The 24,187-nt window shown below is 35.3% G+C and overlaps 1 protein-coding gene and 2 non-coding genes across 3 annotated transcripts; all 3 read left to right on the forward strand.

The window, feature by feature from the left end:
• The first annotated feature begins 1,056 nt into the window (after nt 1–1,056).
• TRNAP-UGG lies at nt 1,057–1,128 on the forward strand. Its single transcript has one exon. It is a non-coding gene; the product is annotated as a tRNA-Pro (tRNA).
• Nucleotides 1,129–1,281: 153 nt separating this feature from the next.
• LOC120089872 (50S ribosomal protein L12, chloroplastic-like) lies at nt 1,282–2,217 on the forward strand. The gene has a single exon (XM_039047294.1). It carries the CDS (start codon nt 1,357–1,359, stop codon nt 1,930–1,932), a length of 576 nt encoding a protein of 191 aa, XP_038903222.1. The 5' UTR covers nt 1,282–1,356; the 3' UTR covers nt 1,933–2,217.
• A 4,305-nt stretch (nt 2,218–6,522) lies between these two features.
• LOC120092274 lies at nt 6,523–6,625 on the forward strand. The gene has a single exon (XR_005485984.1). It is a non-coding gene; the product is annotated as a small nucleolar RNA snoR1 (small nucleolar RNA).
• Nucleotides 6,626–24,187: the final 17,562 nt, after the last annotated feature.

Raw genomic sequence — 24,187 nt, forward strand, 5'->3', positions numbered from 1 at the left:
AGATAGATCTACAAAAAAAAAAATAGTTAAAACAAAAAAAAGTTAGGTCTACCAATAAATCGTTTATATCTACTAGACTTAAAAAAAATAACTATACAAAGAAAATCGAAGAAGAGAAATATAGTGTTCAACTAGAAAATAGATCACCATTTAAACGAAAAGGCAATAAAGCTAATTTTTTGTCAAAATTTGTGAGTTTTATAAAGTCTTCAATAGTTAATTTGTCCATAAATCAATCTTACCTTTTTTTAAAAAAATGATACGATTGAAACTTGTTTACAAGGATTTTTCCATTATTATTATTATTATTTTTACTAAAATTAGTGAAATTTGGATACAAGGTAAAATTACAACACTCAACGATAAGTCTAGATCCAATTTGGTAAATTTGAATGTTTAGGCTGAAAATTAATACAATAGGATAAGTTTAGAGGCATGATTATCAACTAATTCTAAATACTATATAATTATACAATTTGATTATTTATTCTTTTTCTTTCTTTTTTTTTAAACCTTTCTATCAAGTACCAAGTAACTTCATGTTATACTTTCAAACTCTTTGAATTGCTATTTTTCTTTTAATTTAACAAATGTGAGTATGAAGACCCAACTTTTACTATACATATAAGAGTTATAAACAACCCATTTGTACTCTTGAATCGGTTTCACATATCACATTCTTTGTCACCAAATATAGATCGTTAATCCATAATCAATCGTATTTATTTATCATTATAGTAAAATGGGCCTAACTCTATGGTAATTGGGATATATTTCTTATTTTGAGGTTAGAAGTTAAATCCTCTATCTTTGTTGTACTTTAGATTTTCGTTTTTTCAATTTTAGAATTTTCACAATCACAGTGTTTTCTATTTTTGTTTTTTTTTTTCCTTTTAATTCCTCAATTAGTTAATTACGGTTTTGGTAATATATTTGAGTCTCAAACTTGGGCCCCAAGGGGTCCACTCCGAAATCGAATTTGGGCCGAATTGCTTGGCCCAGCAATTTAATCAATTAAACTATTATATTTATTATTATTTTTTCCTACAATAAATAGGGCATTTGGTCTAGTGGTATGATTCTCGCTTTGGGTGCGAGAGGTCCCGAGTTCGATTCTCGGAATGCCCCATTAATTTTATTTTTTATTTTTTTTAATGTTAGTTAACCGACAATTTTGTAATACCACAAATACCCCTACAGAAAACACTATTCACCAAAAGGTTCTAAGGGCAATTTCGTCCAAAAGAGAATTCAAAATTAGCCTTTCATTTCTTTAGCTCACTGTACTGCAAATTCTGCAACTTTATCCTATCTTCTTCTTCTCCAAATTCTCGTCTCTTCTTTCTCTCTACAAAAATGTCTTCAACTCTCTCCACTGCATCTCTCCGATCCCCGTCTTCTTCTTTATCCTCATACCCATCAAATTTCTCCCATTCCCTCAAACCCACTCCTCTCAATTTCCCCTTTTCATTCTCCTCCACTAATCTCTCTCTTCGCCTCGTTCATCACCGCCCAATCTCCGCCGTCGCGGTGCCGGAGAAAGTTTCAGAAATCGGCGATGTCATCTCCCAATTGACTCTGGAAGAGGCTCGAACTCTTGTTGATTACCTCCAAGAGAAACTCGGCGTTTCTGCCGCCTCCTTCGCCCCTGCCGTCGTCGCCGTCGCTCCCGGCGCTGCTGCCGGAGGTGACGATGCGGCCGCTGCTGTCGAGGAGAAAACGGAGTTCGATGTTGTTATTGAGGAAGTGCCGAGTAATGCGAGGATTGCGGTGATTAAGGCTGTTAGGGCTTTGACGAGTTTGGCGTTGAAGGAAGCGAAAGAATTGATTGAAGGTTTGCCGAAGAAGTTTAAAGAAGGAATTTCGAAGGAAGAGGCGGAAGATGCGAAGAAGCAGCTTGAAGAAGCTGGTGCAAAGATTGCTATTGTTTGATTTAGCTGGTTAGTTTCTTCAATTCTTAAGGTTTACAATGTAGGCATTCTGGTGGAATTAGAGATGGGGTTATTTTTTATTTATCATTAACTGATGAAGAATTTAGTTGATATTCTGTTAATGAATGCCTTATTGTTCCTGTATTTTTGTGTGCTCGATTCTCAAGTGCTGTATATGTGTTTGCATGCTCTGTTCTCTTGTTTTTTCTTGCTCATTATGTGTCTGTTAAAATGCCAACAAGAATTTAGTTGATATTCTGTTAATGAATGCCTTATTGCTCCTGAATTTTTGTATACTGAATTCTCCACTGCTATAGCTGTGTTTGATTGCTCTGTTCTGTTGTTTTTTCTTGCTCATAATGTGTTTGTTAAAATGCCAAAATGAACTTTGCTTAGGCATTCTGATGAAATTGAAGTTGGAATATTTTCTTTTCAATTGTTGATTTTATCAAGGCTAAACCATATAAAATGAGAGGAATAAGATTTATCAAGAAAGCGGCAATAGGTAGTACCCATTCTTCCTATAATTTCATAGGTACCCTGTACTCAAACAAAAGAGACCAAGCAACATTAAGGAGATGCCAATGCTTGCTGTCAACCATAGAGTTTTGTTCAGGCCGTCCAGCACTCAAATGCCAATGAATAACACCTTTAGATTGGGAAATGACCAACTCTGATGCATTATCCAAATGAAATTGTTTGATAGAAGCCCTAAGTTTCAATCAACTTGAATGAATGAGGAACAGTTAGAAGAGCCATGCACAATGGTAAAAAAAAGTAATGATTACCAATATTCGTATAAGTTTGGCATGGCCCCAAATGTCACAATGAATTGAAGAATTAGCGAAAGGACAAACTAAACAAAGTGCAGAAGTATTTATCTTAGTAACGACCTTACTTGAACATGATCTGTTCTATAGGTTGTAAAACTGTGAGTTCTAAGAAGTATTTATCTTAGTAGAATTGGAATATTATTATTCGAGGGGTATCCAAGACAAGCATGCGAAGTATTGAAAAAAACAAGATTAAAAGTAGTGTAAGCAGTGGCACCAACATTGAGTCAGAAATCTATGCCGAATCTTAGTTTTGCTAATTGTCATAAAAGGAAACCTGTCTTGAAGGTGACTTAATCATCATCAGATTGAACCAAAATAGGTAAATTTGTAGTTAAGGCCCCTGATGTAGGTGAGATTGAAGCAAAATGATGGAATGAACATCAGGTTATGGATAATAGTATGAGTTGTTATCATGCGATAAATATCACCAATACAATCCTTAGCACGCCAGGAATAGGATGCAATGTTACAAACGAGTCTTGAGGGTAACGATTATGAAATGATGCTCCCGAAACAAGGATCCAATGCTTAGATATAGGAGCAACATTAGAAACAGAGAGGCAAATATTCGTAACATGTGAGATGAAAAATCAGATTCACTGTCGACTCTGCTTTGGTCAAACGATATTGTAAGGGTGCTAGTAATCTTTGATATCGATCAATACGATGCAGAGAGATGATATGTGGAGCATGAACAAGCGCCATTGTTTAAGATGTTGATAGGAAACTTTATTGTATCATAAACTTCCATAACTTTTAACAAAACTTTGGCGAATGGTTATATGTTTCTGTCGAAATAAATCGTAACTATTCTACTTGATTTGTATGTTTATGCGACTAGACTTTTCCTATGTATTCAAAACATTGTTTCTTATGTGGTTTTCTAGTTTGTTAAGCCTGACGTAAGAAAACCCATGTTTTATACTATGCATATATCTCATGAGAAACAAGTTTCTAATTTATCACTCAACATACAGATACGTGATATACAAACTCAAACTTCCCAACCCAAACATCCTCGTAAACTGTTTTTCTTTGTCATTAAGTCATAACAGTATAAGTTAGGAGTACAACAAAAAACCAACAAACAAAAGCAATTCAAACCAATCCATTGGTTTGGTTTGGTTGTTAGTGTAAAATCGGACATATTAGTTTGTATTTGAATGAAACAAAAAATTATCCATTCAGTTTGGTTTTTCTTATCGAAATATTATGCAAAATCAAACCGAACTGATGATATATATACCCTTAAATTTTGATGGATAATATATTGTTAGTATTTATTATGGTGTATGCACGTTTATTGTATAAAAGTGACTCAATTATTATTGTCTGAAAGTAAAGAAACAAAAATACCCAATAATAACCCCCAAAAGAAAAGAAATAGGTCAAAATTTAAATTAAAATGACCCATTCAAAACAAATTTTGAAATTTTCAAAAAAAAAAATAATAATAATAAAGGAAGGGAAAGTTCACAATCGGGCACAAAATCGAAAATCAATACAGCATGGAACTAATCCAATCAAAATGTAAATCATTGGTTTTGGCTTTTATCGGAAATCGGTGTGTTCTTTATTTTATAAAATCAATTAGTTTTATATGGTTCTTGATTGGTCCCAAAATTAAGAAAATCGAATCGACTATCATCTTTAGTCTAAGGTGTAATGAGACTAAAATATGGGTTAGCTTCTTTATGATTTTGAAATGTTCGATTCCCTTCCTAATTTGTATCAAATTTATTTTTTAAAGTTTTAAATGGAGACATTTAACGTGTAGAGTTGAATTGTGTTGGTAATATTTGTCTATGGAGTTAGAAAATTTGTGGTCAGAGCACAAAATTGAGTTTAGTTGAATCAGGAAGTTTGTGTTTGAGGTATTACTTTAAGTTGAGTTATTGTGCTAGGAATATTTAATGTAGTTTTTTTTTTTTTTTTTTTGTTACCTAATGAAGTCACACATGTTTTCCCCAAATTTTCAACTGTTAGTTGAGATGTCAATATAAAAACTTTACATCTATTTCATAATTGGCTACGTATAATTATTGCACTCAATAACTGAAGGCCAAATACTTAGTTTATAATTTTTACTAACTCAACCTAGCTCAAATTAATGAGATAAACACTTTTTATATGACAAAACGATAAGGTTATGTTATGTTGAGATAATTTTTATGAGAAATGAAAAGCATATAACCTATTAGAACATTCAACGTATTTGATACAAATATGAAAGTTCATAAACTAATGTTATAGTTAAATTCTTTTGGGTAAAAGAAAGAAAAAGGGTGATTAGACAAATGGCAAAATGAAATTGTGTTTTAGATAAATGACCAAACAAATTTTTGTTTATGAAAATAGCTAATCAACTAAATCCAATTTAATGATGGACAATAATACTCCTACACCAAATCCCTACAATTACGTTGTATTTCAAACTATATATATATATATATATATCTAACAACCTAAAATGAGATTTAATCTCATGAATATGAATTTTAAATATGAGTAAATAAATAAATAAAATATTTAAATGAAGTAGTAAATTCAATCTCATTTAATTTTATAAAACAATATCTAAAATAATCACACAAACAAAAATAACTTAAAAGCTACAAAATCTTAACAAATATAATTAGAAATTAATGATGGAAAACTAGAAATGTTATTCGGTTGGTTTTCATAATTTAGCTACGAAATAAGGATAAACAAATCCCTTTTTCAAAATAACTATTAGATGAAGGCATTCAGATGCAAATACCATGTACTAAAAAATCACTTTAAGACTTCAACATATGTTACACAGAGTAAAAACAATCGAAATCTTCGTTAGTCTAACCGATGCAAATAGCTAGAATCCTTAGTCATATTTTATCGCACACCTATAACTTAAATCCCAAAAATACGTTTAATAACTAAAATAATTTATCAAAATTTAGCCATGCAAATGCAAAATACCATGTATGACTATTAGTAACAGCTATACAAATACTTTGTATTAAAAACCTAAGTTTTTAGTGGGAATAGGAAATTCCGGAAACAACTTGGTTAAAATCTAAACTATCAATTCTCCTCATCGCTACATTCTTTACAATTTACATTAGATTTATCAACACTACATTAGAAGTACCTCTCATGTGGCTGACTCAGTCCCGACTCTTCTATAGAAATACTAATTCTCATCAAATCTCCAATTCATCTTTCATTATATTCACCATTGATTTAGAAATTTCATAAATTAATATGCATAAACATCCTGGATCAATTTGTAAACCTTAATACTAAAAAAAGATTATATATCTTAAAAAGATGGATAACTTTAATAATGGTCACTAGGTTTTTGCTATACATATATTTGAAGCCAAGGCCGTCAACATAACCAAATGGCTATAAATCAGAAATGTAAAAACTGGCCAAAATTCAAAATTGGTATTTACTTTTTTGCTATTCTGTACCATTTTAAAAAAAAAAATAAAAAAAATAAAATCTTGCATATACACACCATTTTCCAACCATTAATACCATTAGTTTGGGCCATCACCAGCCCAAATTCAATGGGCCTTTTAACAACGGCCCACACCGAGCCCCGAGTGAAAAGGCCCAAGTATTAAGCTATAAAATACCCCGAGACAACCTCGTTTCCAAACCCTAATTTTCAGAGCCACAGCTCTCCGGCGAATTCCCTTTCCTGTCGCAGCCGCCGGCCATCTCTTTCACTTTAATATTTCTTGTTCCATTTTCATTTCTGTTATTACGGCGAGGATGATTATTGCTCTAAATTTCTGACACCTCTTGTATGAGAAGTGCGTTCTGAATAAGATCGTTCTTCTTTGAGCAGATTCAGCAACTCTCTGAGCCATTTTTCTCTTTTCAAACATTTCGATGTTTACACTATTTAAAGTTTCTTTAGATATGTTTATGGGCCTTTCGTTTCGCTTTGCATAAAGTCGAATCTTGCATTTTAACGTAAGTTATCATTTAATCTGCCGTTGTTTCGTTGTACTGTATAAGTGTGGCGGAGCCGCCGTTCTCCGATGGTTCTTCATTTGGCTGGAGATCGCTGTGGGAGGTTATTGTTTTTTAGATTTTTTTAGGGATTTGTTTCTTTTTCGCAGCTAAGCCTGATGCAATTAGCTTTTTAAAACTAGTACCGTTCTTGGAGGTTTAAAACCAGTGAATATTAATATATCGATATTTGTCTTAAAATATTCTCTCTTATGTTAAACGATGATTATAGTTGATGGTAGATTATTATTATTGTGTGAAATTTGGCTAGGTTATCTCTGTCCTTGGAAACCTTTATTTTTACGGAAAATAATTAAGAAAATCCCAAGGAAAAATGCCCAAATGATGACCTCTGAGGACACAGTAATAAACTCACATTCACGATATATAACAAAATTCAAACTCACATTGTAATTTTCGAATTTACAAAAACGCCCTTAAATGATGGGAAAATAAGTCTAAAATTATTTTAAAAAGAGTTTAAAAATGCTCCTACATCAAATTTTTCTTCCAAGAATTTCGAAAAAATCTAAGGAAATTATTTAAGTGTCACCTCAATTTTTTCAAGATAGTTTATTTTCAAAATTAAATACTGAGCAATAACTAACTGTTTGTTTGGTAATATTCCCAAATAGATCCTATCATAATATTTATTTAGAAAGATTTTATCAAACATGAGGATCCTGTATGAAGTTTGATCAAACCACAATAGTAAATTTATTTATTTATTTGTTTATTATTATTTTTTTAAAAAATTTGCTCACTCTATTGAATCAATCAAATGTACTCAATTTCTATTATGGAGCCTCTAGTTGCCTTTAGAGTTGGGATATAAGTAGGGTAAGTAGAAACTAACATTTAGAAAACACACTCAATTTTCTACTATGCTTGTGTTCAGAAAACTCGTAGCTCCATCCCGGTCAACATCTTGCTCTTGAGGGGTCTTAGAATGCTTCCACTTATGTCTAGAGGAAGGGAAGAGCCTCTTGCCATCTTTTTTCTAGTCGGGATTCCTTTATGCCTTATCCTCTCAAGAGATGTAAATGATAGACATGAAGCTAGAGAAGATATAGGAGAGCACGATGAAATAGATTTTGTTTCCTCAATCTAATAGTTACATAGACAGAATACAATGTCTTATCCTTAGAGGCTGCCCTTGAGTCCATTTGTAGTGTGCGTATTCCTCATTTGTTGACTCCTAGTAGAGAAAACCTCAACTTGCCGATGTGGATTGGAAGTTTAGCCTAGCTTTTCTCTGGTTTGCTAAGATCGAAGCTGTTGAAAGATTACCTCCCCCAACGAATGTAAAAACCTAAAGTTTCCTTGGTCATGTTGGCCTTTATTGCAAATTTGTTAAAGATTTCTCGAAGATCACGTGACCGATAAGTATGTTTTGCAGATTTTTTGTTTTTTTTACGGAAATTGTTTACAAGCATTGGTCATGACACCTGTGTTGATCACACCAGGTTGGTCACTCCCCTTTGAGTTGATGTGTGACACTAGTGATTATCCGATGGGAGCCGCTTTGGTTCATATGCTAGCAAACGGCCACAATTACATTTTGGTGGTTGTCGATTATGTATCCAAATGGGTTGATGTCATTTCATGTGCCACAAATGATGCGATGACAGTATCTAAATTTCTTTAAAAACATATCTTCACATGCTTTGGCACCTTTCGGGCGATCATCAGCAATGAAGATATGTATTTCATAAATCGCATCATTAGCAAATTATTGATTAAATATGGTGTGTATCACAGGATAACAACATCATACTACCCACAGACAAATGGTCAAGCAGAAATTTCCAGTCGCGAAATCAAGTCCATTCTAGAAAAAGTCATCAATATCACTCGAAGAGACTGGGTGTAGAAGCTTGATAAAGTACTTTGGGCTTACTACACCACATGTAAGATGCCTATAGGGATGTCTCCCTATACGTTGGTTTTTGGGAAAACATGTCATTTGCCTTTGTAACTCATGGACACCCATAAGACCATTTCCAAGGTCGCTGTCGTGCCCTCATCCTCTAAACTAGCAGCTTCTTCATCCAATCCCCAGGCCCTTCATTGGCAATACAAAGTAATTATTCCAACAAATACACTCCGACTAGAAGAAATTCCAACCGTCCATCTTCATACCCCCTCGTCTAGCACCCGTTCGTTCTCTCAACTCGCCTTCTCTCTTAACTCTGTGACTTAGTTGGCCATATTTTTCCCTCAAGGACTAGACCTTTCAAGATCATCTTCAAGAAGGGAAACCCAAGTTAGAGAGGCCATCGTAGGACCGGTCGAGGAGAAGGCTCGTCTTAACAGTTCTGAGTTGGGAATGCATCCAATGCAATCATGCACCATTGACCTGGTTGGCGCTAGCGAGACGAAGAGAAACAAGCGAGAAGTCTTCCGGAAATTTTTTGAGACAATGCGACCTTTAGAAAGTTTAGACGATGAGGGAATGGTTAACTAGCCAAGCAAGGAGTCGGCTGGCAAAGAAATGAGGTTTGTCGCAAGAGTCTATCCCTACGGCGAGTGGCCCTAAAGCGTTGGCATAACACATGGAAAGCCGTTAGTGCTAAGGATGGGCTCGTAATGAAGTTGTTTGTTGCATTTGAAAAGAAGCACACGATAAATAAGAAGAATGCCGAAGAAAAGAAAATGGTCATAAGGCCTGAGCAAAAGGATTTAGAATAAGAGAGGAGAGACAAGGCAACCACATCTACGGTTAATCTTGAAGAAATAGAAGAGAAAAAAGAGGTGATGCCCTTGCGACGAAAGAATACCAAAACAAGGGAGATGAGGCACACCTCAAAAACACAAGAAGAAGAAAAAATGATTCTCCCTATGTCCTCTGGGGAGCGGTTGGTGGCCCAATTGGCTGAAAGATAAAAAAAAATAAAAGAAAACTTCCAGGACTTGAAGAAGAAAGCACAAAGTCTTATTATAGCAATCGAGTTTCAAAAAGAAGTCCGCGATGAGGAAATTGAAGAAGCCAGCGAAGCAACAAGAAATAGGCCCATTGAATCTAAGGAAATGGATAGCACAGATAGAGTCGCGATAGAATTTGAGAAGGAAATGAGAGAAAAATGTGATACGGAGAAAAAGAGGAAAGAGGAGAAAACTCAGTGCATCACCAAAAATATTAAGGACATCGGAAAGGAAAAGAGAAAGATGGCAGTAGACGAGGAAAAGAAGAAAGAGGTTGCAAGAAGGAAAATGCAGCCTAAGAAAAGTGAAAGTCAGTCACTGAATAGAAAGGATATGCCGAGAAAGAGGCAAGAAAAGGGAGAAGGGAGTAATGCTTCTATTGGCCCTGAAGAAAATAGAAAAGAAAAAGGAAAAGACAAACTAGATGTTGAGGTAGAGAAAGTGCCCAAAAAGCAATCATCATTGCTATTGGAGATGAAGTTTTTCCCTGAGGCCACACCACTATCCGCATTCATAATGAATTTCATCAGCAACATGAGGTGGCGAGACTTTTTCAAGGGACCTCAAAATCTCAAACCAAGTATGGTCCATGCATTCTTTGAAGGGACCCCTCATCCCAGCAAATACATCCCTCAGATAGGCAATGGGAAAGTTGGTTTAGGCGCAAGGAGGATAAATGCATTATTCAACTTACAAACTAACCTTGAAGCTGAAGAGAATAGAATAATTGAAGAGCCAACACGTAAGGAGATGAAAGATGCATTAAGAGTTTTGGCGAACCCAAGGTCGAAGTGGATCACCTCTGCTAAGGAGATCAAGACACTATCGTCATATAGCCTAACTCTGGAGGCAAATGTGTGGTTTTACTTTGTCAAAAAAAAGCTATTCCCAACCATGCATGACAGCTCCATATTAAGGTATCGAGTAATGGCGATTTATTACATCATGCGATGCATCCCCATGGATGTCGGATGCATCATCGCAACCCAAATACAGGCTATATTTTTAAACCTAGGGGGCAACTATTCTTCCCCTTTCTTGTAACAAAGCTATGCGCTGCCCAAGGGGTTTTTGAAATGAAGAAGAGGTGCCTGTTAGGGGAGTCATCACAAACAACAGTCTCCGACGACTGTTGAAGAATTCACCTCTTCAACCTGAAGCAGTTAAGCAAGAAAAGACTAAGAAGCAGCCTTCTTAGTCGCAAACAACACCTCCAACGCAACCTCCCCAACCTTAGAGAAGAAGGTTGGTGAAAAAGTTATTTGAACAAATCGCGCCAAACATTGAAGAAAAATTACTCAGTGCACCTTCTTCACATGTTGAAGAAAGGAACTTGATCACACCACCTCGGGCTGAGGATAAAGACAGATCGCCCTTCTTCTGCCTCGATCTGACTGAAAAAGAACATGAAGAAGAGAAATCCCCCTCGCTGCAGCCCAGGCTGCAGACTCCTTCATCGTGCCACACTGAATCTAAAGTTGAGATCATTTCTTCAACTCAAGAGAAATTGATAAGGGATTAGGCATTGGCGAGGTTAGTAAGCATCCACCAGGTGTTGAAGAAGGAACTCAATGCAACATTTCTCCTACACCCGAAGAAGAATCAGTTGATGTGGACTTTGATGACTTGTGCAAGTTTTTGCATGACGACCTTCGAGAACCAATCTTAGGGAGTCTTGAAGATTTTTTGCACAAACAAGTCACACTTTTGTGGAAAAACAACAAGAGCTCGTGCAACAACAAGTCAAGCTGCGAGAGTTTGTTCAACACCAATCACAACAAACTCAATGCCAACAGATCTTAATGAGGAACTTCATTCGACATCAGACGTTAAGGAAACATGAGCAGTTTTGCTTCAAACTTTAATACATTCAAGAAGTTCTTGCTCAACTCTTGATAAGACCTATTATCCTACCGCATCTCCAATAGCCCGTACAGTTTCTAGTGGAAGAAAATTTTCCTCCGCAGCCAAATGGCAACAACAATGCAGGCATAAATTAAATTTGGGGGTGTCTTCAAGTTTTATATTTCATTCAATTTCTTGTACGCAGTAATCATTTCATATTAGTTAATTGCATTGAACGAATTATTTTGTTCAATCCATTTTTCTTGTATCCTTTCCTTTCGCTAGTTTCTTGTTTATATTATACTCTTTTAGTATTTCTCCTTTCTTTGATGCGTTCTTTCGTATGACCTCAATGATGATACTTGTGCTAATCTACCTAGATATGTTATGATAAGTCTCTACTACTTAAACCTTAGGAAAAATTTCTTGAAATTAGTATGCGTGCAAGTTTTACCTCAAACCTCTTTTGTAAAATTTTTCAAGGGCTATTGCATAATTCGATTTTAGCAATGAAAACCTTGTTGTCTTCTAAATTTGAGAGTAGGAGAGATTTGAGCTAAGTGCGTTCATAATTTTTTGAAAATCTCCTTGCTCATTTAATTTTTCACTTCCATATATATGTGTGTGTATGTGTGTTTATATGTATGTATGTATATATAATATTTTTAAAAGTGACATTGAGATTAAAACCTGCTCGTAGTTAGATGTCCACATTACGACCGTGGGGGCAAGCTAAAATGAAGGTGGAAATCATGGTCAATACAGAAAAAAAAATTCCTAAGGCAAGAGTTGAGTTTGAAAAAGACTCTTGCTCATAGTTGGATGTCCGCATGATACCCGTGGGGGTAAGCCAAAACGAAGGTGGGATGTCTGGATCAATGCATAACTACTTAATAATATAAGGAGTAATAGAGAAATTTTTGCAAAACTTTGAACCATAAGCTCATTTCTGAAAAGAAATATAAGAAAGCGTCGGAAATGAGTAATGAAACTATGAAGAATAAGCTTGTTGCATTTAAGATCTAGAAATGTTTTCATAAGAAATAAAGTTGGAGGAAGGATACAAGCCGAATAAATCTTGAATTATGAAGCACTTTGAGAGATCTAGTTAATGTGTCGAAGTGAGTTGAGGAATATACTAAAACTTTAAATATATGCTTGAGGATAAACATTGTTTTAAATTTGGGAATATAATAACTTGTAGAAATACAAGTTATTTTGCCTTTTTATTGAGAACAATTAGAAAAATTTAGAGGAAAACACATTAACTTGACTAAGAATTCATACAAATAATCATATCTTGCGATCATATGCATACAAGACTAATAATCCTTGAAAGTGTATTTGTCACTTTTGGATGCAAGATTCAAATGAAATGAGGAGAAAAGTCAACCAAAGAAATAAGCTGGAAGCCATGATCGCATAGAAAGAATACCCGACGACCAACTTTACAATGCATAGCACCACACGATGAGCTGAAATAGGACGAATAGAAAATGAAAAACGCATGGGTGATGGAAGTCAAATCAACAAAACAAGTTGGTAGCTGATGTGTGACGTTCTTAGCAGAGCCAATGGATCTCTGACACGAAGCAAGTGGCGTAGCAGGACATGAAATTTAATGCGAGGTGTCAACATAATCATTAGAAAGAAGTGAGGAACCTTCTTCTCAATGCCTATAAATAACCCTTCGAATAATCGACCAGATATAGAGATTTTCACCATCGATAGAGGTTGAAACTCTAGCAAGCTTCTGCCCTAAATCCGCCATAACCACCACCTTTTCGAGCTTTCCTCATTTGTATTAAGTTTTTTGAGATTGAACAAGCTCTTATTTTCCTAATATGAATGCAATTACTTCCATATTCTATCCATCCATGTCTACTTTCACAAGCATGAGTAACTAAATTCCTCATGGGTTGAGAAAGATAAACTAACATTTTTACTAAATTGTGCTCAAGTGGGTATTCATCTTGTTTAATGCATATAAAAAGGTTTGCTGAGATCAAATCGACAGATTGATCTGAGTAAGAAACAATCTACTACTTGAGAAAGTAAGAGATTACGGAATTTGTTAAACAAGGATATAAGTAACTTTAGAGATAAAGTTAACCTATCACAACCAAAACTCATTGCATCATCCTAAAGATAGGACACTATGGCTCAAAACACCGAGAGGTGAAGTTATTACTTTAAGAGTTTATCGCATGAACGCATGACTTATGCATCATTAGGAAAATGTTAGTGGATCTCTCTCAACCCTATCTAGTCATTGATGTTTAATTCATCCTCAACTCGCATGACTTCATTTAGCACTTGCAATTCCTATCGTATCCATGTCATCATTCAATTCACTAGTAGTATAATTATTCTTGAAGGAACTTGTATTGAAGAGATCCTTCGACAGAAGCGGATCATCCAAATTCCATTAATCATTGAAAACATAATTTACAGTAAACATACAATAGATATGCATTTAAAGTTAAATTACAGCATGCTTTTACAAGAAATAAAGGGTTCAAGATACATTATCCTTGAAGAACCTTTCTTCTCGTAAAACTCCCTAGAACAGTCACGAGCCTCGAACAGAAACAACAACTTTTGAAGACCTTATTCAGGATTTTCTTGTACCAAACAAGGAGGACACTACCACAACGAGCCTTTGGTATTCTCGGGGTGAGAACCCAGGAGTGGTGGACTCTGACTATTTTGGTTAGGAGGGATAGTTTGAGCGTGGAGGAAGAAGATTGAGGAGCATATAGAACATTTCTGCAATTCTCAATCATTTAGCAAAATGTCAATCGTAGAGCCGTTTCCTAGAGGAAGAAAAGAAAACCAATTTGGTTTTCTTTTCTTCCTCTTGCCACAAAAACAATAACCATCCACTAAGGTGGTTGGAGAGAAAAGAGGGAAGTTATTATTCAAAATAATAAAATAATATAAATAAATATGATAACTAACTTATCATATTATATTTATATTAAATTATATGTTATATCAAATATAACATATAACCTATAGTTTTAATATTGTATCCCATACAATATAAGCTATAGTTTTTTTCTCTATTTTATGACATTTAATATAAATCATATTTATATTAAATTTAGCAACTATTTGAATCTCTTTCAAATATTTATTTCTCCAATTAATGTATCAAATACATTATATCAATTATATCATATATAATTGAATTAATGTAATTATATCATATACAATTAAATTTCCTCTTATTAATTTGAACAATTCAAATTAACCCAAAAACTTATTCTCAACATAATCCTTTTGAGCTAGAAAGAAGACCATATGGACCACTAGCTTGAAGCTCCAACGGTACGTGAATAAATAATTAAACTCTTTAATTACATTATCCACCATCCGGTAACTGTCGGACACTCTACTAAAGATCGACAGTTGCGCTCTTCGTATTACAGATATATTTTAGTGTCCATTGGATATAACCAATCAATAGTACGATGACCCTTCACAAATTGCTCGTAAGTACACTGGCCACACCTTCTATTGGCTCGAGAGGACTTGGTCATAGTGGGACTATGACTTATTGTTCATTAGAGGAATAAGTGGTACTATTGATTGGTAATTTGGCCCAGTGTTTTTGGACATAAAACCCAACGTACTCCCACTTGAGCTAAAACTCTAGTTAATGGAATGTATATAAAATAAATAATCCAAAGCTGAAAATGTCAAATGTTTAAGCACATTACATGGAAACTAAATATACAAATACAATAGACTAGGGCATCCTTATACTCATTACACATCTCCCACTTGCCCTAGATTATACTATATACATGTCTCGAAGACCTAGACCCATATAAACACCTCAAGAAATTCCATCTCATTTGTAGGGGATGAGGCCAAATGGAGTGACTCAAGAGCAACTCAACATGAGAGTATTCCCCTTTTCTTTGAAAGGAGAAGCGAAGGATTGGCTCTACATCCCATCCTGATACCAGGATGTATCACGTCATGAGAGGAGATGCAACAACAGTGTTAAGTTTTATGTCCTAAAACTCGTGGTTTTGTAAACATTAGAATTTATTATGAGAATTCAATAAAGTTGTTGTTGAATATATTGTTTTTTAGAAATCCAATAAACCCAAGTTCCTTGACTATTATATGAGTACTTGAACTTTATGTGGAGACATACAAGTGGGTCAAGTTTGATTAAATAGTCAAAATGATCTATAGTATATGAATAAGGTTGGGTACCTTATTTTGGTAACACTATTGGATGCGGCCTACTTTGTAGTTGTTACAAAGAGTTGTAAAGTGCTATATACGAAGTGATCATAATTCGTGCATGTTAAGACATGAGGAGTGAGAGTGTCTTATGCAAATGAGTTTTGTGCAAGATCGGATCACGAAACCTGTCACTCTTACTTTATAACGCTGTTTACTATTTAAGATTGACTATTTCAAAGTGATGACCTAGGTAACTTAACCTTAATCCTGAGCTAACTATGAACTCTTGTTTGTTTGGGATTATCCTTTGATCTACAAACGGTGAGAGTAGACCAATTGCCTCTACGCAATAAGCTTACCATTTCTGGGATAAGACCAGATGAATAGTTGAAAACATCGGGTGCAAGAGGGAATTCACTCCTACCTGGTTAGGGTTAGTAGAGAGGTTGTTCTCTTCAAGTGCTAGTTGAAAACATTGGCTTGAGATGGATTCGATTTGTTGAATGGATCACAAATTAATTGTTCATTAGGGGATCAATAGAACTTAAGGAACAAGAGGTAATTTCGGGGGTAAAATAAAGATTCGACCCATCCATTATTACAAACAACCTGTGAAGGGTTAACTTATTAATCATGGTCATATCGAGTGGACATAATATATCTACAGTGAGGGGAGTTCAGCTATGGGCTTTAATGGAATCACCCATTACTTAACGAATGGGGGTTAGATCGATCTAATGAGTTTAGCCGATTAATCTCAGATCGTTGGAGCCCATGATCTGTAGGTCCGCGAGGTCCCCCCTATTAGCTCGTAAATGGATAAGCTCTAAAATAGCGTGATAAGTTAATTTAAAGTGGTCAAATTACAATTAAATGAATTTGGAGAAATAATATTTAAATATGATTTAAATATTTGAAGATGGAATTGTGTTAAAAATTAATTTAATATTTGATATTAAATTAATTAGAATTATTTAAATTGTTTAAATAATTATTTATTATTTTTATTAAAGAAAATTAATTTATGAAATTAATTTTGTAAAATTAATAATATTTTCAGTTTTATTAAATAAAATTGATTTTTGAAATCAATTTTGATAAAATTGAAAAAGAAAAGAAAAACACAAAGTTGGAAAATTTGATTTTCCATTTACTTCATGAACTAACTCACCAACAACCCACTTTAACTCTTCATTAACTCCAAGCATGAGGTGCATCTCATGCAGCAAACTTTTTTGCATGAATGTCTGCAATATATAGAAGATTTTGGAGTGTTGGAGGAGGCAACCGAATAAAATTCTGAGAAAAAGTTGAGAAAAGAAGGGTGTTCTTCTACATGGTTGCTGCTGTGAGCTTCTCCAAATTCCTTTAATTCCAGCTTATTTTAAGTCCCACTACTCAATCTTGAGCTCCAAGAGGATAGTAGGGAAGATCTTGGGGTGGTCTACAACAAGTTCTTGTGGAGATTTGCACCTGAATCGAAGCTTAGAGGAAGTTCTTCAAAGGTATGTCATGAAACCCATTTTTTTCTGTTGAAGCATGTTTTCTTTTCTGCCAAAATTAATGAATTAGAGTGCTTATGGATCCTGGTTTCTTCCGCTGCACATTGGTACCTTACAACAACTGGTATCCGAGCATCAATAAGCATTCAATTCGGTTTAATTTTGGTTTGTTGGGTGTTTTATATTAGAATTATGAAACTGCTTTATTGATATGGTTCTTTTAGTTTTGGCTTTTAATTTCGCTTTGATTTTCCATTTGAATTTGTAATTGGCTCTTGCTTGATGAGCTTTAATGTGTTCCCAAGTGTCTATAATTTATTTGGAGTCATTAGAGTTGGATTTAAGCTATAAATCGAAGAAACAAGCGAAGAGGACGAGAGTTGCAGTTCCAGAAAATCAGCCTCTGTTCTTACCGTCGTTCAATAGCTAAACGATCGTTTAGCTTCATGCGTTAGACGATGTGAAGAAAAGCTAAGCGATCGTGTAGCTTTGGGCATTGATCATTGAGGTATTGTGTGCTAGACGATCGTGTACCTACTGGAGCTAAACGATGCATTGTATTACCACTTCGGGTGGGAGCTAAGAGATGCGATGAAGAGCTATATGATAGACCTGAACGATTGTTTACCTTTGATCGGGAGCTAAACGATCCGTTGAGTTGCTAAGCGATAGCGCTTTGCGATCGTCTACCTCTATGCAGCAGCTAAGTGATGCATCGAGATGCTAAGCGATAACACTACGCAATCGCTTAGCTATGTGCGGTAGCTGGACGATGCGTTGAATGCTATGCGATGGCATTAAGCTATCGTTTTCATTTTATGTGCGCTAAACGATCGACTTCATGCGTTAGACAATGGAGCTAAACGATCGTGTAGTAAATTGTTCGTGCTAAACGATGGAGTTGTGCGATAGTGGGAGACACTAAGCGATCATGTAGCTTCCTTTGGCACTAGATGATGTCATTATGCGATAGGAGGAAAATACTACACGATCGGTAGTTTCGCTAAACGATCAAGCATTTACTAAACGATCAGGCAAAGTGCAAGACGATGGTCATATTGCTAAACGATTAGACTTAGTAGGATGTTGAACATGAGGGAGGGCTGTCGGTTCGACCAGTTCTCTTGTGGTCTAGTCCAGTTTAGCTTCAAATGGTTCTTGGCTGGTCCGGTTCAGACTTGGCTAGTTCGGTTCAGACGGTTTGGGTCCGGTTCAAGCTGCTTGAGTTCATTTTGGAGCGCTTCGAGCGTTTCGGGAGCGATTCAGAAGTTGTTTTTGTAATAATTAGGTTTTTTTTGCTTGTTTTTGCTAAAACTAAAGCCATATCAATTAATGTTTAATTATTTATGCATGTGATGTATGTTATAATTAAATAAATCTTGTACGAGCATACAATCCCACCATAGGAAGCATGCTACATGCATTAAAAGTATGTTCTAAAATGTTATAATATATAGTATGCATGTGAGGGTTTCTTTTATTTAATATAATAGTTATATTAGATATTGAATGCCTTTACTGTTTATCGTGGATATTTAACATGTCTAAAATTTTGTAAGTTGTTATAAAATTGGTTAGACGTTTAAAATCCATAACAAAGAACAGCTGCATGCTCACTTAGGTTAACCATTTCTTTTAATAGTTAAAATAGGTCGTTAAACTTGCAAAATTAGGGTTACAAACTCAACCGGTATATAATCTTGTCGAAGGTTGAAGGTATTTAAGTTGACGGTCTACGGAACACCTCCTACCTGGGGATTATAGCCGAATAATTGAGCGTTGGTAACCGATTTTATGAGCATTTGTGAGTGATGTGAGGTAATAAAAACGGTTTATCACCTAGACATCATAGGTTTAAAAATCCATTTATAAGTGTTATACTTGGATAAACCACCTAGACTAGGATTATTTTTATTAGCCGAAAAGAACTTAAGTATAAATATACCCAAACATTTAGAACACTTCGGTGGAAGAATAATAGTTATTAGCTCTAACGTCCTCAAGAGTTCACATCGTGAGATCCATGCTCGACTTCTTGTCGATTTTACCTCGACTGCTCCATACGGAAAGTGTTTGCATGAGTCAATAACAAGGTGAATGGGGGAAGTCGTTCATAGTAAGTAGGTGAAGGAAATGTGTCAACATTGTCCTACGATATCCTTCATTAGTTTGAACTGTAAGATTCTTATGTTACGTCTGCTATCGTTTTTCATGCGGCACTAGCTAGTCATTAACCGCGACGATCCTTACGGAGGGTTGTAACATAGGATTCGGAACAACCCAGGCTTCAGTAAAATGAATAGGGTCTTATAGTTCCGTCTTGGGTATTGTCTTCTATTTCGGAGGCATACTCATACCATTCTATAAGATCTAAAAATGGCGGGTCTACACTTACAAGACTTACTAAGTGTTAGTAATGATCTTGACCGAAAACGATAAGTAAATAACTATCGGAATATAAGTTATTATGGAGATAATATTTGGTCAAGAACTGTCTTGCTTTTGTGAAGGAATTCTTGATTGCCCCACTGTAGCATTTGTTCTTAATTACTTAAGTGTCGTTGCAAAATGAATGATTATGGGTACATTATCACTTTGCTAAAACTTGATTGGATTTAAAAGCAATTCACTTATAAAATTTGTTTATAATTTCAGAATGACGAGTTCTATTATACAATAGTAGGCTTTGGACAAACTGATTGGGGATAGTTATGTAAACTGGAAATCGAATTTGAAAACAATACTCATGATAGACGATTTGAGATTTGTCTTAATGGAGGAATGTCCTCTCATTCCTATCTCAAATACGTTTACAATAGTCGCATGAAAGAAGGGACCAATGTTCGTGAACATGTCCTGGACATGTTGGTCAACTTTAATGTGGCTGAAGTGAACGGTGCTGTGATGGATGAGAGAAGTCAAGTTGGTTTTATTCTAGAATCTCTTCCGAAGAGTTTTCTGCAAATTTTGAATGCATTAATGAATAAAATTTGAATACCCTACTAAATGAGCTACAGGCTTACCAGACAATGTTGAAAACAAAGGGTTTGGTGCCAGAAGAAAATGTTACTTTTGTTGAGAAGAGAGGAATGTCCTTCAAGCCTGAAGTTGCTTCCTTTTCAAAGAGTAAGAGTATTCTTGTGAAGACAGGCAAAGGGAAAGAGAAGAAGAAGCCTACTGGATTGAAAGGCAAGAATAGCCCTGCAAAGGGATGTTTCCATTGCGATGATGAAGGGCACTGGAGGAGACACTGCCCTCAATATCTTGTCGAGAAGAGAGTAGAGGAAGGTAGCCAGGCTACTTTGACCCTAGGACCATTTTCTCAGCTCGTCCAGTGGGAGAAGTTGCTACTTGTTTTTAATTGTTAAATCTTGTAATGAATTTTTTAAACATTTTTTTTTGTTATGAATGAAATGTTTTTTCTTTAAAAAAATTATGTTTGCTCAAGCAACCTCTGTTAAACATCAAATTATTAAAATCCATTTTGGCTAGATCGAAGTATAATGAATTTAAGATTTCTAGCTTTGACTGTTAATAAGAGTTGTTGAGGCAGGTTAGACCATCTTAATCAGAGAGTTCAAAGTACCTCAATGTAGTGGGAGAAAAATGTGCTTCCTAGCCATTATTGAGAATTAGATGAATTCCCCATAAGAAACCTATTTGTATACTAATATGTTTACAATGATTCTCTCGGCTAAAGTGTTTAAGAATCATCTAGTAAGACTAGAAATACCGGAGGTTAATAACCTAGGGCAAGTGGGAAAAATATCAGATATGAGATACCAAATGGTAAACCATGTGTATTAGATGCCCTAGTTTATTGTATTTCCTTATAAAACTTAGAAACTCAGTCTTATATATCAGATATATAAGTTACCACTGGAGTTTTAGTCCAAGTGGGAGTTTGTTGGGTTTTATGTCCAAAAACACGTGGTTTTGTAAACATTAAAACTTATTATGAGAATTCAATAAAGTTGTTGTTGAATATATTGATTTTTAGAAATCCAATAAACCCAAGTCCCTTGACTATTATATGAAGTTGTTCCCTTCAAGTGCTGATTCTAGGTCTTGAATAAGAGACCTCACCCTCTCATTGGCCTGAGAGAGATTCGATTTGTTGATTCGATCACAAATCAATTGTTCATTATGGGATCAGTGGAACTTAAGAAACAAGAGGTAATTTCGGGGGTAAAACAGAGATTCTACCCATCCGTTATTACGAGCAACCTGTGAAGGGTTAACTTATTAATCATGGTCATATCGAGTGGACATAATATATCTACAGTGAAGGGAGTTCAGCTATGGGCTTTAGTGGAATGCACCTTTACTTAACGAATGGGGGTTAGATCGATCTAATGAGTTTAGCTGATTAATCTCAGATTGTTGGAGCCCATGATTTGTAGGTCCGCGAGGTCTCCCTACTAGCTCGTAAATGGATAAAGTTATAGAATAGCATGATAAGTTAATTTTGAAGTGTTCAAATTACAAATAATGAATTTGGGAAATAATATTTAAAATATGATTTAATATTTGAAGATGGAATTGTGTTAAAATTAATTTAATATTTTGATATTAAATTAATTAGAATTATTTAAATTGTTTAAATAATTATTTTATTATTTTATTAAAGAAAATTAATTTATGAAATTAATTTTGTAAAAATTAATAAACATTTTTCAGTCTTTTTTTATTAAATAAAATTGATTTTTGAAATCAATTTTGATAAAATTGAAAAAGAAAAGAAAAACACAAAGTTGGAAAAATTGATTTTCCATTTACTTGATGAACTAGCTCACCAACAACCTACTTTAACTCTTCATTAACTCCAAGCATGAGGTGCATCTCATGCAACAAGCTTTTTTGCATGAATGTCTGCAATATATAGAAGATTTTGGAGTGTTTTGGAGGAGGCAACTGAATAAAATTCTAAGAAAAAGTTGAGAGAAGAAGGGTGTTCTTCTACATGGTTGTTGCTTTGAGCTTCTCCAAATTCCCTTAATTCCAGTTTATTTTGAGTCCCATTACTCAATCTTGAGCTCCAAAAGGATAGTAGAGAAGATCTTGGGGTGGTCTACAACAAGATCCTGTGGAGATTTGCACCTGAATCGAAACTTAGAGAAGCCCTTTTCTTTCTTGCAACATGGCATCCCTTGCAACGTTTTGCAAAGTTCTTCAAAGGTATGTCATGAAACCCATTTTTTTTTCTGTTGAAGCATGTTTTCTTTCTACCAAAATTAATGAATTAGAGTGCTTAGAATCCTGGTTTCTTCCGCTGCACATTGGTACCTTCCAACAAACAGTTCTTGGAAAAGTTCTTTCTCGCCTCACGTGCTACGAGCATACGGAAAGAAATTTATAGCATCTTGTAATTTGATGGAGAGACACTTCATGAATATGTAGAGAGGTTTAAGAGGATCTACGCGAAATTTCCATATCATCAGATATCGGATTAGTTGATGATCCAGTACTTTTACGAAGCCTTATTATAAGCTGACAAAAGCAATGTAGATGTCGCAGCGGGATAGCTACCATGGCAGGGAACTCCCAACAATTTGTCACAAGGGCCTCAGTTAGTGTAAAGACTGCATCAAAGGTAAGTGAACTTAAAAGCCAAATTTTTTATCTTGTTGATGTTATGAAATAGATGGTCCTACGAAAAGAGCAAACCCAATGTAGTTTACCAAGTATGCATGGTGATTGGGCACACAACCAATGTATACCCTAATGTTCAACAAAAGATAATTCCAGAAGCAAGTGCTATTGGAGGATTCAACTTTGATGGGAAAAATAGACGAAGAGACCATTTTAGTTAGACCTATAATCTAGGGTGGTGGGATCACCCAAATTTCAAATGGGGTGGTTGGAACAAGCAAGCAACAAACACATATCCCACCCCCAACCTAAAACTAGGCATTATCCCCAATGCATGCAAGCAAGCAAAAACCAATATATAAAAGGGAAATAGAAATCCTTCCTTGAGATTGAAGAACATGAGGTGAGTTACTTTCGACACCCTACAAAAGAAAACCAAAAAAGGGTCCAAAAAGGTATCCTAAAATAAGTTAGACTAAAACTAAAAACCTAAGAAAAGAAAACCAGCTCCTAATAAAGCCACTAAGGAAAAACAAGCAAAGAGTCCTCTGAGTCTAAAGAGTCTGACTGCCTCTGGATCCTGAGGTTAAACCCCAAATGAGAAAAGTAGAGATGCTAAATCTCGATGAGAAAGTCCATATTCCTACCCATCCTACGAATTGTGCGGACATTTTGTTTAGCCAACCTCTTGATCTAGTCTAGTTGACCATGGACAGGCTGGCTACTAGGCACTCCTTAGGCCTAATCTATTTCTCTTGTTTTAGGTCTTCCTCCCGATGATCGCTCTGATCATCATCACCTATAACCTCCTCCACTCTTTTCGGACGGTCTAAGTGACCACAGAAAGCGACGATAACGATCCTATTGATAGGGGCTTTAGGACCAACTCTCTCCTCCCTTGGACGTATCTTGACTCTAACCCTATGGCAAAGCTTCGTGATCAAACAAAGAAAGCCAAGTCCTCTAGTGATTGAGCAATGGGAAATGCATCGAATCGAAGCATTAATGACTCTACCAAAGTCGACTGTTCAGAATGTACAGAGGGCATAGAGTAATTTCACTTTATCTTTCATCACATCAACTAGACGGGTAACGGACATAAACCTTGCACATATAAGTGCATGTCATATCTTGTTGGAAACAGTTAAGTCCGTTCCCCTAATTTTGCTGAAGCCTTGTGTAGGCCAAGTGCTATGTGGGTGATAGGTAGAGAAGGGCCCAACAAAATTAGGGGAACATACTTAACTATTTCCAACCAGATATGACATGCGCTTATTTGCGCAAGATTTATGCTAGTTACTTAAAAAAGGATAAGAAAATAAATATGCATCTTATGTTATGCATT

This window comes from Benincasa hispida, chromosome 11, assembly GCF_009727055.1.
Source record: "Benincasa hispida cultivar B227 chromosome 11, ASM972705v1, whole genome shotgun sequence".
Classification (NCBI taxonomy): Eukaryota; Viridiplantae; Streptophyta; class Magnoliopsida; order Cucurbitales; family Cucurbitaceae; genus Benincasa; species Benincasa hispida.

What these genes read in the sequence shown, in the direction of transcription:
- LOC120089872 (XM_039047294.1), top strand. Translation starts at nt 1,357, where the DNA reads ATGTCTTCAACTCTCTCCACTGCATCTCTCCGATCCCCGTCTTCTTCT.